This window comes from Clinocottus analis, unplaced genomic scaffold, assembly GCF_023055335.1.
Source record: "Clinocottus analis isolate CAN_PGR_092001 unplaced genomic scaffold, fCliAna1.0.p SCAF_7, whole genome shotgun sequence".
In the NCBI taxonomy this organism is placed as follows: Eukaryota; Metazoa; Chordata; class Actinopteri; order Perciformes; family Cottidae; genus Clinocottus; species Clinocottus analis.
Genome location: NW_027176229.1, coordinates 15,852,590 through 15,869,108, shown reverse-complemented (window position 1 = coordinate 15,869,108; position 16,519 = coordinate 15,852,590). Strand labels below are relative to the sequence as shown.

The 16,519-nt window shown below is 40.8% G+C and overlaps 3 protein-coding genes across 4 annotated transcripts in view; 1 reads left to right on the top strand and 2 right to left on the bottom strand.

Moving 5' to 3' along the window:
• tpcn1 (two pore segment channel 1) overlaps positions 1-10,182 on the bottom strand; it is an 11,074-nt gene extending 892 nt beyond the window's left edge. Inside the window, exons 1-26 of the mRNA XM_068604782.1 lie at positions 9,561-10,182; positions 6,916-7,052; positions 5,986-6,162; positions 5,791-5,904; positions 5,475-5,605; positions 5,231-5,319; positions 5,051-5,085; positions 4,867-4,925; positions 4,689-4,788; positions 4,440-4,556; positions 4,212-4,336; positions 4,051-4,099; positions 3,887-3,950; positions 3,747-3,791; positions 3,594-3,650; positions 3,453-3,506; positions 3,237-3,309; positions 2,355-2,462; positions 2,111-2,272; positions 1,849-1,964; positions 1,171-1,217; positions 996-1,064; positions 782-878; positions 488-627; positions 317-397; positions 1-228 (exon numbers count right to left, since the gene is read on the bottom strand). The exon at positions 1-228 is cut by the window's left edge and continues 892 nt beyond it. Coding sequence (XP_068460883.1) covers positions 88-228; positions 317-397; positions 488-627; positions 782-878; positions 996-1,064; positions 1,171-1,217; positions 1,849-1,964; positions 2,111-2,272; positions 2,355-2,462; positions 3,237-3,309; positions 3,453-3,506; positions 3,594-3,650; positions 3,747-3,791; positions 3,887-3,950; positions 4,051-4,099; positions 4,212-4,336; positions 4,440-4,556; positions 4,689-4,788; positions 4,867-4,925; positions 5,051-5,085; positions 5,231-5,319; positions 5,475-5,605; positions 5,791-5,904; positions 5,986-6,162; positions 6,916-7,052; positions 9,561-9,651 — 2,478 coding nt within the window. The 5' untranslated portion in view covers positions 9,652-10,182 and the 3' untranslated portion in view covers positions 1-87. The remainder of the gene's footprint in view (positions 229-316; positions 398-487; positions 628-781; positions 879-995; positions 1,065-1,170; positions 1,218-1,848; positions 1,965-2,110; positions 2,273-2,354; positions 2,463-3,236; positions 3,310-3,452; positions 3,507-3,593; positions 3,651-3,746; positions 3,792-3,886; positions 3,951-4,050; positions 4,100-4,211; positions 4,337-4,439; positions 4,557-4,688; positions 4,789-4,866; positions 4,926-5,050; positions 5,086-5,230; positions 5,320-5,474; positions 5,606-5,790; positions 5,905-5,985; positions 6,163-6,915; positions 7,053-9,560) is intronic.
• A 223-nt stretch (positions 10,183-10,405) lies between these two features.
• iqcd (IQ motif containing D) lies at positions 10,406-13,076 on the top strand. Its single transcript, XM_068566516.1, has 5 exons — positions 10,406-10,473; positions 10,922-11,549; positions 11,736-11,930; positions 12,037-12,108; positions 12,656-13,076. Exons 2-5 carry the CDS (start codon positions 10,929-10,931, stop codon positions 12,935-12,937), a joined length of 1,170 nt encoding a protein of 389 aa, XP_068422617.1. The 5' UTR covers positions 10,406-10,473; positions 10,922-10,928; the 3' UTR covers positions 12,938-13,076.
• A 221-nt stretch (positions 13,077-13,297) lies between these two features.
• Positions 13,298-16,283, bottom strand: cfap73 (cilia and flagella associated protein 73). 2 transcript variants are annotated; one of them, XM_068604787.1, is made up of 6 exons: positions 15,894-16,283; positions 15,263-15,352; positions 14,936-15,127; positions 14,301-14,522; positions 14,036-14,191; positions 13,298-13,947 (listed from the first exon to the last, which is right to left on the bottom strand). In XM_068604787.1, the coding sequence occupies exons 1-6, from the start codon at positions 15,999-16,001 to the stop codon at positions 13,810-13,812; spliced, it is 906 nt and encodes a 301-aa protein (XP_068460888.1). In that variant the 5' UTR covers positions 16,002-16,283; the 3' UTR covers positions 13,298-13,809. The 2 variants fall into 2 exon arrangements, with proteins under 2 accessions (XP_068460888.1, XP_068460890.1); XM_068604789.1 differs by lacking the exon at positions 15,263-15,352.
• Positions 16,284-16,519: the final 236 nt, after the last annotated feature.

Sequence of the window (16,519 nt, the reverse complement as noted above, 5' to 3'; positions counted from 1 at the left end):
AACTTGGAGTGTGGGGTACTGGGGAAGACCTGGGGTGATGGGGTTTATTTGCATTTAAAAATGCTGAGATGATGATGGGTATGTGCATTAGTTGTGAGGTTCAGTCTGTGAGTTGAGCTGAGGCTCTGGGAAGGAAGACAAGTCAGAGACTGGACTGTCCAGATCCTGCTCCAGGCTTTGGTCTTGCTCAGGCAGGTTTTCCCTTGAATACTCTGTATACCACTCGTGCTGAAACAAGATATAGAGAAAGTGAGGAGGAGGTTACGACTGATCAACAACTAAAATGGTATTCAGAATAATTTCTTCAGTTTCTTACCTGTATCTCCTCCTCATACATTTTCATGCTGAGGTCACTCTTCGTTCTTGACCTGCGACCTAAATAAACCAGAGACGAGTGCTGTACAAACCGAAGCACAAAGGAAAGTGGATTAGTGAGATTTCATGTGAAGAGCAGAGGAATTAGAGTGGATTGTCCGTTTAGTCTTACCCCTCCCCTGTCCATAGTTTGTAGGACTCCCTGTAAAGAGCTGAGAGAAGACAGTCCTGGGCAGGTCTGTTTGTACAGCTCCAGAGTGGTCAGAGCTTCGTCCCGACTCACCTCCACTTCAAACACTATCCCGTTCTCATCTGGAGCATGTGCACACACAAACATTAAAATGACTCACTTAACGGCCAATTTGTTCAAGAAATACTGCAGATTCAAGAATACATAAAAAGGTATTTGTTCTAAAGAGCTACACATTTAAAAATTTACACAATATACACACACGCTCAAACTCACCCTCTGGGTTTTCCACTGGTTCCCGGTTCTTGCGGCTGTAGTTCATGCGGAACACAAAAGCATCCAGAATAAACGCCACAATGATGGTCATCACCACCTGCAGAGATACAATATCACATACGCACAATGACATTATCAGCATTGACGCACAGATTGATGCAGGCCATACTTCAACAGACAATTTAAAAAACCCATACAACGACACAGGCCTCACCATGGTAACTATGTAAAAGGTCATGAAGTAAAGCCGACTCCAGTGGGTCGTCATAGACGTTACACCTTCCTAAAAGACAGTCAACATGGCATCACAAAAAAAGCAACATGCCACTGATAAATAGCAAGACTGCAGAGTAGTGACTAACACAAGATGAGGGATAAATTACTCTTACCATGGTTATGTACCAGTTATTGACCACAGTCAGTTCAAACAGAGTCACTGGGGGTAAAAAGGAAGAAAAAAAATGAAAACACAAATTGAATAACAGTGACTATTTCTCTAGATGGGTACATATTCTGTGGTAGTTCCTGCTATCGAAGATGTAGCAGTGCGTCTCTAGGGCCCCACTTTGCCTGGTATGTCAAGGAAAGTAATAGTTTAGGATGTTGAATAAAGTCAAAATATTGTATGTCATAACAAGTAAAAGTATAGTATCTTAATTAAAAATGTCCTCGTATAGTATATTAAGTTGAAAGATGTCAGTGGTCAGAGCTCAACTTTCATTTTGATCTACAAAACTGCCGGACGACATATGGCTCACACACCAACTACCAAGATGAAAACAATACCAGCCTCACTGTCATGGCAGGTAATAAGTGGTAAGTATTCAGGCTTTTTTTTTTTTTAAATTAAACTTTATATTTCAGACATATTTTACATCTTTAGTAAGGATAAATGGGCTGCTGAGAACCGCAAACAAGTTCAGGAAGTTACTGAACCTTCTGAGATACTGACTAACACGTTTCATTAGGGGCTTTTCATGGGATTAGTGGACAAATCAGTTGTTGACAAAGTAACAAGACAAAATATTTCCAACTTTATTTTTTCAAGAAGAAATTTTAGAAATTACCAAAGCTGCTGAGGATGTTGTCGAAGTTATTGAGATAATAGTAGCCTTCTTCCAACACAGTTTTGTTGCCGACGGTGACATTTTTCTGTCTGTATGAGTCTGCCACTGTGCTGGTGCTGGGAAGGAAAAGAAATTGAGTGAAGAGAACATTTATCATCTTGTACCTAAGGTGTAGGAAATTGCAGAAGACCAAAGATAATGCTAATATGTGTCAATCAATCAATAAAAAGAACACAAAAAGATAATGTAATGTCTGACTCACTTGCAGCAGTTGGGAAAAACCACATCTGCAAAAAACTCCATCCCAACAATTGCAAAAGAGTAGTAGAAGATGATTAAAGTCAACCCCAGACTTGCCATCCTGGGGAAGAGCTCAAACATGGTGTCCAACACGTTACGATATCTCTGCTTTATCTTAAACAACCTGTGAAGGACAATAGATCACAATTGTAATACATGGACATTCATGAACATTATGCTCTTATGAGTAAGAAATAAAAGTGTACCGGAGAAGCTGAAGTGGTCGGAGAACTACGATGAAGTAAAACGGCTCCATGTCGAAGGCAAGAGCAATCAGGCCCATGAAGGCAAATACTGTCACTGAGAAATCAAATCTGGACAGACAAGCACAGTGAACATTAACACCAAAAACAACCAGGCCTGTGTTGAAAATCAATTGTATTTGTAGTTTTAACAAAATAGCCACATTAAAGCTAGGGTTGGTAATCTTGACAAACAAGCAAGAAAAGACCTGAAAAAACAGCCCGGTGTTGCCAAATCTTCTCCAATCAAAGTACCAAATCGTTCCAGCTTCTAAAGATGCTAAATCTAGTGAGAGATTTGCTAAGTTGGCAACAATGACAGCCTCCCTCGTCCAAAGCAACTTGCCCAAAATGATCAGAATGAACGTAAACAAGCAACATGGCTTTTGTTAGACCTCACAGCTGTTAAGCTAGCAGCATGTGAAAGACTCCCATGAGGAGCAATCAGTGAACGGGCAAAATATGTGCAGGCAGGAGGGCAGAGAGGGAAACTAGCAAGCTAGTACGACAGTAATAAACCCATTCAATCATTACAAATGCAAAGATATGATTACAGTCATGCGGCAGTCACAGATACTGAATTATATTATTATTGTCAGAGCACTCGATTCATTGATTGCTGTCAGGATGTAACAAGAGTTTAAACAAAAATATCATGAATGTTTTTGAAGATGATTACCAACCCTGCCTTTAGGGTTAGAGTACTGAATCCAAATGCAGAGACTGGAGCAGAGTCTATGGATGTATGCAGTCTAATGTTCGCTGTGTGCTCCGCTAAAAGTCTGAAGTTTAGATTACAGTACTCATTAATATGTGAATCAACCCAGTATCCAAGTTATTACTCACAGATTCCACCCAGAGCTGAAATACGCCATCGGCCCCAAACCAGTTATTTTCAATAACACCTCTACACCATAAACTAAAAGTGGAAGACATAGGCAGAGTTAATATTGGTAAAAGTGCATACAAACAACTTTAATTATTGACACCCACTATGACTAATTTTACACCATATGATGATTTTGTTTTATGCAAGAGGGAGACGGCACGCAGCCTACTCACTGGTCAGAAAAACAATGTAACTCCAGGGTACAAATCGGGACCAGGAAAATCCACCTGCATGAGGACAGAAAGGTGAGAGATTTGTAGTGCAAAACACTTTCCTTCCATTACATGCCTTTACGTCAATGAGAAAGATCTTACTATTTAGTGTGTACGTCTCCACCAGAATCCACACACCATTGATGGCCACCACCGCATCTAAAGCCAAGAGAAAAGGTTAAAAGGGTTTTCAATGAGAGACTTTGGCTCGGTATGTCTGAGGAAAGCAGGGACAATGTAGATGATTACACTTACACATAGCATATTGGAAGGCCTTTGACTTCACAAGCAGGTTGATGCCTATTGAAACAGAAAGGAATGTGCTGAGAATATGGACTTAAGAAACAGATTTGTTTAGTTTAACGAACACAAGAACATTTTTAAAAAGTACATGCCTTTAAAAATGAGGAAGGTCGTGTGAGGAAGGTCATCAAACCAATATTCTCCACTGCGTCGTGCCTAAACAACACACACACACACTCAATACATGTACACTAAAGGGACAGAAAATACAGTAAATTATAACTGCTCAGTACAAATATACAGTAAGGCTACGTACCTTCCATTTAAGGCCAGTGACCTCAAAGAACTTGTAAAAGTCCTGTAAACTGTAACAGAACAAACAGAAAATGTAACAATGCAATTAAATGCGAAGGATATTCACAGAAAAGTGTGTCAGGCAGATTACCTGAGCATAGGAAAGTGTGTCAGGCAGATTACCTGAGCATAGGAGCCCCTGAGGTGTTGAGAGCTTTATATGTGAGGAAGCGGTCTCTTGCAGACATTCGTGGTCTGTAAAATCGCATCAGACCATCAAACTGCTTCAGCGACACACCCATCGGCCTCTGATCGGAAAACAGCAGAAACCCAGATAAAACACCGTGACCCTAAGCTCTTTATATAAAATTAATAACCTACATCACAAGACATAGAACAGTGAGGTCTTACCTGACGGCTAACCAACAGCTGAAAGGCATGATCAACAGCAGTGCGTTTGTGAAGTAAAAGAGACTTAAACTTCATCTTCTCAACACCATTAAACGTATCAAACACTACGGCCAAGAGCTGGAGGGGGATAGAGAAGTGAAGCTGATGAGTAATCACATAAAAGGGCTTACGGGATGCTATGTCTAGTTTTAATAGGAATGAAATATTAGTAAGTGGTGAAAACAAGGCGAACCCTAACCCTATTTTTACCAGGTTCATGATGAAGTAGAGCTCTATGGAGAGGTAAACAATGAAGAAAACACAGGACCAGCGGTTCTTTGAGTACGCCGGCATCATCACATCAGGGAAACTACAAGAAAGAGGGAAGTATGATGAGAGCTAAAAAAAGTAGGAAGTATTGAACACTGAACATCACTGACGTGCTTACTTCGCTGTGGTCACCAGGACAAACAGACTGACGAGGCTGTTCTCCAGGGTGCTGAAGTACTGTGGTGAGAGGAGACGGTTTATGTCACAACGTCTGACCACCAGACAAAAAAAAAAAAAAAAAAAATCACCCAAACTTTTGAAACCCACACAAACTGACGTAAGGCAATAAAGATTCAACGTACCGGGTCAGCAGTGTTTGGAGAGAAGAGGCAGAAACCTGGGATAAGAAAACAAGCACAGATAGTAACAGGAAACCCTGTTCCTTCTAAAAACAGTAGAACTAGTGAACTCTGAACTAGTTTATCATTTTTCCAAAAAATAATAAACATTTAATATACTTGAAAAAATATAAGCGTTCTTACCCAAGATGGCAAATATAACCATGAAGAAAAGTAGCAGTAGGAGGATGTCAATAAAAGGTGGAAGGGACTGGAAGATCTGACGCAAGTTTCTGATTGGATGAAAGAAACCTCATCAGGCATGATGTGTTAAAAAGTCATATCAGTGGTGTCTGTAAGTTCAAGGGCTGGGATACAAATCTCGGACAACCAGACCAAAACTTTGACCTGATTGTGAGTCTGTGTGTTTGTTCAAGTCAGTATGTACCTGCGCACAGCACCACAGTATCTACAATCCACCAGGAAAATTGGTCTGAGAGCTCTGGTTACTCTCACGTGAGACGTCTGTCTGATCAGAACCACTATGGCCTCCACGAACTTTAGCAGCAACACACACGTCTGAAGAAAGAGAAACAACATGAACAATATTCAGTAACGGAAGCTGAATCCCAACCTATGAAGTGCAGCCTGTGGACAGCGAGAGGACTGCCTTCCCTCATTGGACTGGACCCTATGAGAGGAAGCATCTGGCATGCTGAAGGGACTATCACGCCTTTAGAAAGTATCCATCATGTATCAGTTACCTTTACCATGGTCCTCTTGTGTCGTATGAAGGTGTGGAAGCCTAACCAGCGGAGTTTCATGCATAGCTCAAACGCCACCATAACCAAAGCAAGCAGCTCCAGAGTGGCGTGGACCTGCAGAGGTATCAAATACATAGGTACTTTTACAGCAAACTGTGCCTATGAGCTTGCGTTTGTGTGTATATGTGGACTCACGTAGACATCCAGGCGCAGTGAGGGCACGGCTGGAGCTTCACACAGAGACAGCATCATTAGCAGCAGGCCTGTCAGCAGCTCCATCATGTAGAACAGGTGGTTGTGGACAAACAGGTACGCTGCCAGCGCCTTCGGGTTTCGAGGATGGGTGAAGAACTTATCATTGTTCTCGCCCTCCTGTATGTGAAATTTAAATAACCCATTTAAATCACACAACGCAACCATTTTTGTATTTATTCATCGATTCTGAAACATGTTGATGAAAGTAATCTCTAACTATGGAGTGGTATGGTCTGAGAAACACAAAGCGTTAGCATAACTTAAAGGATGACATACTGGTCATCATGTGCTGTGTGGGAAGCTGCCAAAACCCACACAGGTACAAATACACACAATCCTTTTCACAATGGCCATGTGTACAAGGTGAGGTAAATGCTATCTACTTAAAAAGTTGTACTTTTTTCTGGTATGCACAGTTTGACCAGTAGTGCAAGAGAGCAATCTTTATTAACGCGAGTCTGTTTTGTTGTCATTGTTCTTGAGGAGGTATGTGTAGAAATGCAGCCACCATAAACATTTCTGTTTCACGCTATGCCTACACTGAATATAGAAAAATACAATCAACTTCAGAATATGAACTTTGGAACTTTTAAGAATATAATTAAAAAGCTTGTTTATTTTTGTATTAAAAATAAGAGGACAACTACTTCATATTTGTACTTCACTACTTTCTTTTGTATTTTGAAATTATTTGTGTCCTTATTGAGGTATTACTTCTGGCAGCTGTTCACGACATAAGTATAGACACATTGGAAGACCACAAAGTTTTACCATCTACAGGTAATACAATGTGCAGGGTGTAATAAAAATCATTTTATGACCATGTACACCAGTAACTAACAAATTCCAAAATCCACTGCTTGTAAATACCTGCAGGTAGATGGCTGCTTCTTGGTAGTTCATCTCCCAGCTCTGGCGTAAGGACACATTCTGGGCTCTGTAGTTCCGTGGCCCGGGTGTGGAGATCACAGCGTTGTTCACTATGTCATAATTGCCTCCTCCTCCATCTAGAAGATAACATGTTCAAAACGAACGTTTAAGTATTTTGATACAGCTTGTGTGTGGAAAGGAATAACACATTTAATGTCACTGCACACACGCGCACGCGCACACACACACACACACACACACACACACACACACACACCTACCAATACAGTCTAGTTCTAACTGTAAGGCAAAGGAAGAGATCACTACTGGACTCCCGTTGTGTGTCTGATCTTCATGGGAACCAGCTGCCTGTCCGCATATACACTCCATTGATCAGTTTGGATTTGTCTCTGTGCACCAGCTGTGTGAATGAATCAAGGTCACAGCAGTCCACAGCACAAGTGTGTGTGTGTGTGTGTGTGTTGGTGTCATCCACAGCGCCCTTGTCTTGTTCCAACATCGACACACATCTGGAGATACAGATGGCCAAACATTCCACTCCGGCCTGATGCAAACTCCAGAAACTCAGTCCAGGGGCGAGTCCTTACAGATTCAGAAATATTCAGGTCACGCTGTGAGATTAAAGTGACACTGGAAAAGGAACACCATTCAAAAAAATTGGCAATGCTTAAGAAGCTCAGTCCTTCTTTGACAATTGGTTTCTTCTTTCGGAAAAGAACATCTCTTAAAGTTGCCTTGATGAGTGGGATACTGTCACCAGTGAGAGTGAAATGTTATGTTACGTGTGCACATCAGCCTCCTGCCTTAGCCAGAGTTTGAACTTTGAATCCAAAGTAGCTGGTCAGTAAGAAAATGCTGTGTTTGCACTGATATCACATTGTCTATTACGCCTGCTTCCTTCTACAGACAGGATACAGACACAAGGGAGATAAACCACAGGAGGAATTAATCCTGTGCCACAAGAGAGTGACTAACTTCAAAAGAAAGGGAAGACATCTAGATCTCTAACAACACTAAGAAAGCAGTAGGATTTTGTAAAACATAATTCAGAATTAGGTAATGACTATACACATTGTGTAGGTTTAAAAATAAAGAACTGGTTGCAAAATTGTCTAAAACATGAAACTGAAAAGATTAGATTCTGATTAAAATTAGTATTATCTAATAACCTTGAATTACAGATTCAAGCAGGATCTCTCAAATATAAGTCATAGTTTCTATGTGTCTATAAGCAGCGGCACAATTTAGTCCTGTGAGACTCTTTGGAATAAAACTTTGTGAAGACATCAGTCAGATTGTCCCTGTCCACCGTGACCACAGGAGCAGATTGAAATGAAGTGTGAAGATCAAATTCCAGTCCACCGGCAGCCTGGCTGTTATCCTGACAAGAGTACACCCCTTGTCTGTCATGTGCCACTCCAACCGCTCATTTGTTTGAGAACAATAACATGTTCGCAGCTCCCGGTCAAAAACACGGTGGGGTCAGGCTCACAGAAACACAAACAGGCTCAGCTGTCATGACCGTTTCTCCCAGGACAAAAGAAATCTAGTTTTGTGGTGATCTGAAGCGTCCTGATCACTTTGATTAAAACTGAACTCAACACTTCTTTCCAGGCGAGTGGTTCGTCACTGAGGTGATACAATGCAACCTTCTTTACCGGGGTCCAGATTCAAACTCTCTCTTTCCTGAACGCTCCAACAGCAATCAGCGAGAACAGTGTGATACTTCCTCTTTGTCCACCATTCCCAAATATCCAGTGGAAAAAAACTCTCCTCTTCCTGTTCATCTCAAAAGCCAGAGGAAATTATCCAGTACGCATACTAACACAGACACACTTACACACAGGCTGCAGACATTCACACACGGTACACACACATGAGCATCAGGGAGGGGCTCAGGGGTGCACCAATCTGCTGAGGCAGCAGTTTCTCAGATGGGTCATTTTGTAGCTCATATACAAAGGCAGCAGGATTACTATGTTTAGTGGATGCATGGATACCCATACGTAGAACAGGCGCGCGCACAGACACGCGCGCATGCGCGCGCGCGCACAGACACACACACACACACACACACGTGATCATGGATGTATGCAGCTTACAGTAAACAACATTAAACATCTTCAGTGCTGGTAAGTAGACACTCATTAACTTCATCTCACAAAATGTATTGATATAATATCATATACAAAAATACAAACGACTCAACAATAAACAACAATATAAAGTTCTATAAATACAAAAACAGAATAGATCCCTCATGCAGAAGAACCAACCAAACTATACACACATGTTTACATAACTTGAGTGGAAAGTGTTTTTAGAGAGGGTTTGATTCAAATGTGTGAATTTTTGGAGACTCTAGTTTGCTTTGTTGCTGTCCACCTCTACAAGAATGGCGGTATACTAAGAATTAGAAACATATGAATAAAACACAATGCAAAAGCACGCGTCCGAGTATAACGTTGAAACAAATATATTTACATTGTAACCTTCATGAGGCTGGACATATTGCAAAGCTGTTAATATTAGACTGCATTAGTTTTAGCTGTGATCAACTGAGTGTATTTGCTCACAGGGCTTTTTTGCTTCAATTCTAGCGGAGAATGACAGGAAAGACTTACTTTCGTCCCCCCTCTCAGTCTCCTCGTTGAGCAGACCGCTGTTTGCTTCGTCCCAGGTTAAGATGAGAGGCACGTCGTCGTCAGACTCCATAATAACAACTAGCCTTGATTTAACTGTTCAATGAGAGTTAATCTAAGCGACTCACTAGCTAAAAACGTGCAAGATAACGGCACATTGTCTGCGCAGTTATCTTGCCAACACTTTAATCAACTCGGATAGTTTAGGGGCTGTGCTAACTGAGATGAGAGCTAACTAACGATGGCCTGATGGCACATGCAAAACAGGAACTAACAGTTCTCAAGTTACGTGTAGCAGATAAGGTCGGTCGGTCGCCGATTTTGTCTTAGTCCGGTCACAAACAGCCTTTATCCCCAAATCAACTGGCTCAGTGTCGCTCAGGCTAACGAGCCGAGACTGCCGCCGGTGTGTGCCCATCATGGCATCGCCGCACACAAAGCTTTCTGCTGAATAACTATGTCATGCGTGTTCTGAGAACATTCAACGAAATACACTAATGTTATAGCTTGGTTCTTAGTTCCGTACGCCACAATAACTGACACCGAGAAAAAAATCTACATATACTGTGGTTATAGCATGATCAACAAACATTCACGACACTGAAGCCGTTTACGGCAGGCTAAGTGAACTTTGACAGATTTTCAAAATAAATGTCAATGGCTCTAAGATAATGTTGTAAAACGCCTGTCATATTAATTGATGAATTATTTATTTCTACAATTATTCAATACATACTCAAATTTCCATCCATATATATATGTATATAATGCATTATAAGCTATCTGAATGATGTGCCAGTTACGTGGTACCCTCGCAGTAGTGGTATCTTAGCAACAGAGGAGAAAAAAAAAAGTAAACATATGTTCTACTTGCCGCACACTTCCGACTCGACAGGTAAGTACGTAGCTTATCAATGTTATATAACTTACAGGTGAACACAAGCTAAAGTACGGTCATGAAGCTACAGTAAGCTGTGTCACATCACGGTAGAAAAGTGGAAAAGGTTTGGGGGAGCTCTGGCTATAATAATACTCCTATCTGACGAGTTTATGTTAGTTCAGGCTTTTCCTTTATCTTCGCTATTTATGTATGAGAGTTTCTTCAGGCCTCATTGAATGCATTGACGTCAGATAGTTAAGTGGGCACAAGTGGAAAGGGTTTGGGGGAGCACTGGCCCAGATAACAGAATCTATATTGAACTAAACTAGCTTCACAAAGTAGTCAAGTAGCTAAGTGGATCATGTTGTCTGCCGATATAGACACACACACACTGTAAATACAACCTATTAACATGTTACAACATTAATCTTTTGTTATGTTTAACTATTTCCCTACCATCCAGTGACATCATGTCTGCAGAGCGGGCCACAGTGCTGACAAAGACAAAGCACCTTTCAGAAGATTCTCCAAAGAGACACGAGTGGTCACAGAAGAAGCTGCTCTCTCATGAGGCTCAATGCATCTCAAGCATATTGAAAAACTGCATCCGTCAAGTTGAGATTGTAGCTACTCTGCCTGCTGTCCTCCGGTTAAACAGTACGTTTAGTGTTGTGAATAAGGAATTGAGTCAGGCAATTAAAGAGCATCAAATATTAAATGGAAGACTGGAGACACTTGATGGTCTCAAGCAGATGTCAGATAGGGAACAAGAGCAAGAGGTTGGGAAAGCAAGAGCTCAACTTGAGAAGGATATCAAGAACTCTGTCAGAGATCTGCTCAGAGTGGCCCGAGCCCATGCAGATGTCGTTAGTGGTTGGAGGGCAGAGCTAAGTATGCAAGTAGGGGAAAGTGAGTACTTGCTAATTAAGGGTCTTAAGAAGTTTCACAGCCATGTAGTAGAAAAGTTGCTGGCCATTCCAGATGAGGAGCTACAGCATGTTCGCCACAAGGAAGAGTCTTTATACTCCACCCACAATCTGGAGGAAGAAGAAGAAGTAGCAGCCACAGCCATGAAGCAAATAGATGCAAAGGTGACATATACCAATTTCGATGTTGAAAAAAAACCTCTCACGTACAAGAGTCTAGTCTACCACAAATATAACTTGCTTCAATATTGATATCAGAAAAAAACAAGATTTTTTTTTTTAAGCCATAATGTCTTCTACTCTTGACCTTTTCTCTATTTTACCTCCTTTATCTTTCTGTTTTTATTACAGATTTCTCAGGTTGATGATAAAATAAAAAATTTGCAGCATTCTCCGACAGGGAACAGACAAGAATCGCTGAGGCAGTCACATATCAAATCGTCAAAGATAAAGCAGACCAGTATACAGCAAGAGATCGAACAAGTGAAAGGTCAGCTCAACGCTTTGATCCTTACAAACAGGCAGGTAGAGAGAGAAACCGAAGAGGTAAGTTTAGTGTATAATTTCATCAACATGTCACAATAAATGTACTATCATGTTTCATTTTCATTCAAATGCGTGTAACTCTCATTGCTTTTTTTTTTCTTGGCAGAAAAATGAAAAGTTGGAGGCAGAAATTGAATACTTGCTGCAAATGTTTGACACTGAAATAGAAGAAACCCAGGTAAACTCAGCACCCACACAGCATAAAAAAAGAAGTGTGTATTCTCTGAATACTTCCTGTGCCTGTTGATGATATTCCGGGTGTTTAACATGGCAGTCTGTTTGGTCCATCTATACATGCTTCTTTAAACTATATGAGTTTATGTGTTATCCTGCGCTGAAGTATAATTTAAAACTCAGACAATCTTCACATTAGAGAAACTGATGTTTGCAATTGTTTACTTAATTAAACAACTAACAATTAATTTATTATACAAATGTATTTCCTGTTGATCACTATCAATTTAACAAATATTTTCTAGCTCAGTTGTTTTATTTACATCAGTGGTTTCACACAGTGCCTTCAGTCACTGTTTTAAAATCCAGGACAGATAGACCATTTAATTTTCCCGGCTCAATATGAGAGGACCAAATAGGCCTATAAATATGCTTAACTTTTTTTTAATCATTTTTTTTATATTCACTACTCATTCTATTCCCCGCCATCTCTTACTTGTTCTGATCCTTTTGCTTTTCGACACCATAACTGTCACCATCACCTGTCACAGTCCAACTTGGAGTTGAATGAAGTGGATTATGAAAGGGAGGAGAAGGAGCTGAGGGCGCTGGAGGAATCCTTTTCTGTCCTAAAGGTAGAGTGCGACCAGATCCAGGAGAAGCGTCGACTAGCAGATGAGAAGAGAAGGGAGGAAATGAGGGTGCTGGAGTTGAAGACCAAAGCTGCTATTTTAGCCCAAGCCTGGTGGAGAGGCTACAGTACTCGCAAATCCTTAAAGAACAAGAGCAAAAGCAAGAAGGCTAAAAAAGGCGGGAAGAGCAGAAAAACCTGACGAGTGTCTTACTCTGGTGCTACACAGATCAACACCCTCGCGATCGAACATGATTCATCCATAACCAAAAAACACATTACAGTCCATATTTGATGTGTCATGTGTGTGCTGTTTTTAATAAAGTACTTAATGTTTTAAACTAGTATTTACTTCTTTTTTTTTAAAAACACATTAAGAACGTTCCAATTGTTTGTGATCAACATTTATTATATACACTTTTACAGCAGACAATATGAAACTAATCATACATTTTGAAACCTGCAGATAAGACTATTGGACACCCACACAGATATTCTGGCATTAGGATTTGTTGTACATGTTTTGAGTAAATACCACCACACTTATTTTAGGTAGATAGATTTTAATGACCTCAGCAAATCTCCAGCATAGCTCTTACCTTTAAACTGAAATCAGATCAGCTAAAGTAAGAATTAACAAGGACTAATTCATTGGGTGGATCAGTTGCTATGTTCTTTAACAGCCTCAAGGGGGCAGTGTAGGACCTTGTGTTTGGAGAGATCACATGATATCGTTAATTTGTCATGTGAACAACATTTTGTCATATTAACAAGCTAGGAGTTGAACCACCAACAGAATAAGTTATCTGATATTTCTACTAGATGTACAGTATTTCTTTAAGTTTAAACAAATCAACCTCAAATGTATAGTTACCACTATCAGAAATATTTCATAATCCAGCCATGTTAATAACAAAGAGGAGCTTAATGAACACAAGTTGTTGATTGCTTAAGTTTATTTAAGTTAATTGTCTTCAAGTTCAAGTTTAGTTTCACATTAGAACAACTACTTGATTATTTAATGCTAGTTCAGTGAATTCAGTTCTAAAGCAGCATGGAAACTTATGTTTAAGCCTAAATTGAAGCATCTTGCGATGCGCATGCAATGTGCTTTTTGGGCTTCGTCGTGTCTTTTTCCTGTCCAGCATGTTTCTGTGACGCTGTTGGATGTGGTTTTACTATGCCCCCATAGGTCTGGATGAACATCTTGACCTAAAGAGGAAACAGTAGAAAACCGTAAGTTGTTTGTTTTCTGTCTCGCTACTGTTCACCACCATCTCTGCTCTGTCAGGGTACAAACCTTTTCGAGCTGTTTCTCTGTGTCATTCATATCCACAGGTTTTTCTTCTTCTATATCATTTGCCATCTCATATAGGTTTAAGGTCGCCATCTTAATCTTGCCCAGCAAGAGAGTTTTTTTTGCTGCCATTTCCTCAATGTGGTTCCACTTCCCTTCCTGTGTGAAGACAGGGACAGCTGAATTTCACACAAGATGGTAGTTGTATATGAAGGCAACATTTGATTTGGTGTCATTCTGAGGCTATAAAGGTCATAATGTCTGATACCAGTGATAGAGTTTCAGAGCGCGTCTTCTCCATCGTGGTCTGGAGTTGGGACAGCTGGTTGTTGTCCTGCAGCCGCTGGAAATGATGATCGTCCTTCAGTGTCAGCAGGGACTTTTTCAGCTGATCGACCTGCTCTTGCGCCTTACTTTCTCCCTCATAGAAATGGTCTTGAAAGTGGAGAAGATTCTCTATATGATCTGTGAGCTCTTGCACATCATCAAACTGAAAAACACATAAACATGAAAAGGTGTAGCAAAAAAACAACAACAACATTATTATCTACTCAAAAGAAGTCCATGACCACTTGCACAAACACCTTAGCAATGCACTTTTCTGAAATAAGACATTCACCTGTAAAGAGACAGGGCCAGAGGTGTTATTCATATAGCAATGCCAAATATAAGTGTTTATACCGACTGTTCAGGTCATCATCAAGAGAGAAGATCCATCAAGATTACATTTTCACCACGACGAACATTCTTGCACCACTTCTAACTGAATAAAAAACGTTCCAAAATTAGCAGCATCTGTCATTTTAAAAGACGGTCTGTGAACCTCTGTTGAAGTAAACTATTAATGTACGATAAACCAATTTAAATTTAATTTCTGTGCATGTAAAAAAGTCCCTGCAGTACCTTAGTCATCCTGACAGTCCGCTCCAGTAAGTCCTGATGTGCGCTGTGTCTTTGTATCTGACGCTGCTGCTCCTGTTTCCTCTCCATCAGCTTGGCATGCTTCAGCTTTAGACTCTCTAGCTTTGCATCCAAATGAAGCACCTCTTTCCTCTCCTTCTCTGCTTTCTCAGCAGCTTGATCAGCATCTTGTTTCTGCAGGGAAGGAGATAGAGGGCCTTAGCTTAGCCGTTTCTGTAACTGTAAAATATATATTTTTTTAACTGAAATACAATAACATTACGCACAGTCTTATGAAAGAGTCGTGCGTGAAATGGTCCTTTACTGTACCTTCAGAAACATATAGCTTAAGTGTTCATTTCTCTGTTTCTTTATCTTCACTTGGAACTTGTCAGAAGGCTGTTGCAAACTCTCCAATAGCTACATAAAACACACACAACAGGCCAAAAATTACTTAGAATTTTTATGATGCATGCTGAGTCAGTTAAAGTCACTTCTCACAATGTAGCCTTCTGTATTAAAATGACAGAAAGTTACATCTCGAAAAGTAACACCCCGTAACTAATGTAGATGCATATGGCATCAATTTTTACAAGGATGTGAGTTGTTTTCTTCAGAAATTCAACCTCAGATCCATAATAAGTGTTTGATAGCTAAAACAGACTCGATGACAAACACATCCTTTTGAAAACGTTAAAATCGAGCAATTAGTTGAGATTAGGACTGAAGTTGGACCAAAAAATTAACTAAGTGAAAGTGGAAAATATGATTACTATGTATCAGTTTTAGAAAGGGGGATAGGGACAGTCGTACATACACTTTCTAAAAGTGAGGCGCTTCCTCACATGAGGCCAGACTGCATGTCTGAGATAACATCATGAGTTGAGTCGTATTTAACTAACTAGCTACTGTATAAGTAACGTTGGGACATTTTTAACTAACTATCAGCTGATGTCTGTACCTGACTGCGCTCCTTGATCTTTGTTTCAAGCTCTTTCTCTGCCTGGCGTTTCTTCTGCACATCCAAGAGAGCATGGCTGCAGTCACAACAGGGTCCTCCTCCTGCCATGACGGCGCGCGCTCCTGTTCTCACGCACGAGAGAAGCAGTAGCGTTCAGATCTGTTCACGCGCTGCTCGTGAACTCACCGCGACTCCTCACGGACGCTCCCAGAGCCCCGCTACTCGTTGTTGTCTTGGAAGATTTTCTTTAGACTCATCAAGTTCGAACATCTTGTCTTTGTTGAACGTTTTCAGACTTTGTAGGAGACCCCCCGCGACCCCTCCGTCCTCCGTCCCCTGTCGCAAAAAAAGGCTTTTACTCCTAACTTTGTTATCCTGCGTTCACGTGACTCGCGGGGTCGTTTGTGTTCTTTCGCGTTTTCACCCGCCAGAAAGGAGACGTGGCTTGTCTCCATGGAAACCTATCAACTAAGCTTAGTTCCCGCCATCCAGCACGTGGAGGAAAAATATTTCACCTTCGTGTTTATATCACAGGAAGCTAAACGCCATCTTGTCTGGGTTCATCGAGGTGTAGCCACTGTAACTGTCGTGGTCTGGTACACTGCAGCTGGATGAACCTGAACAGA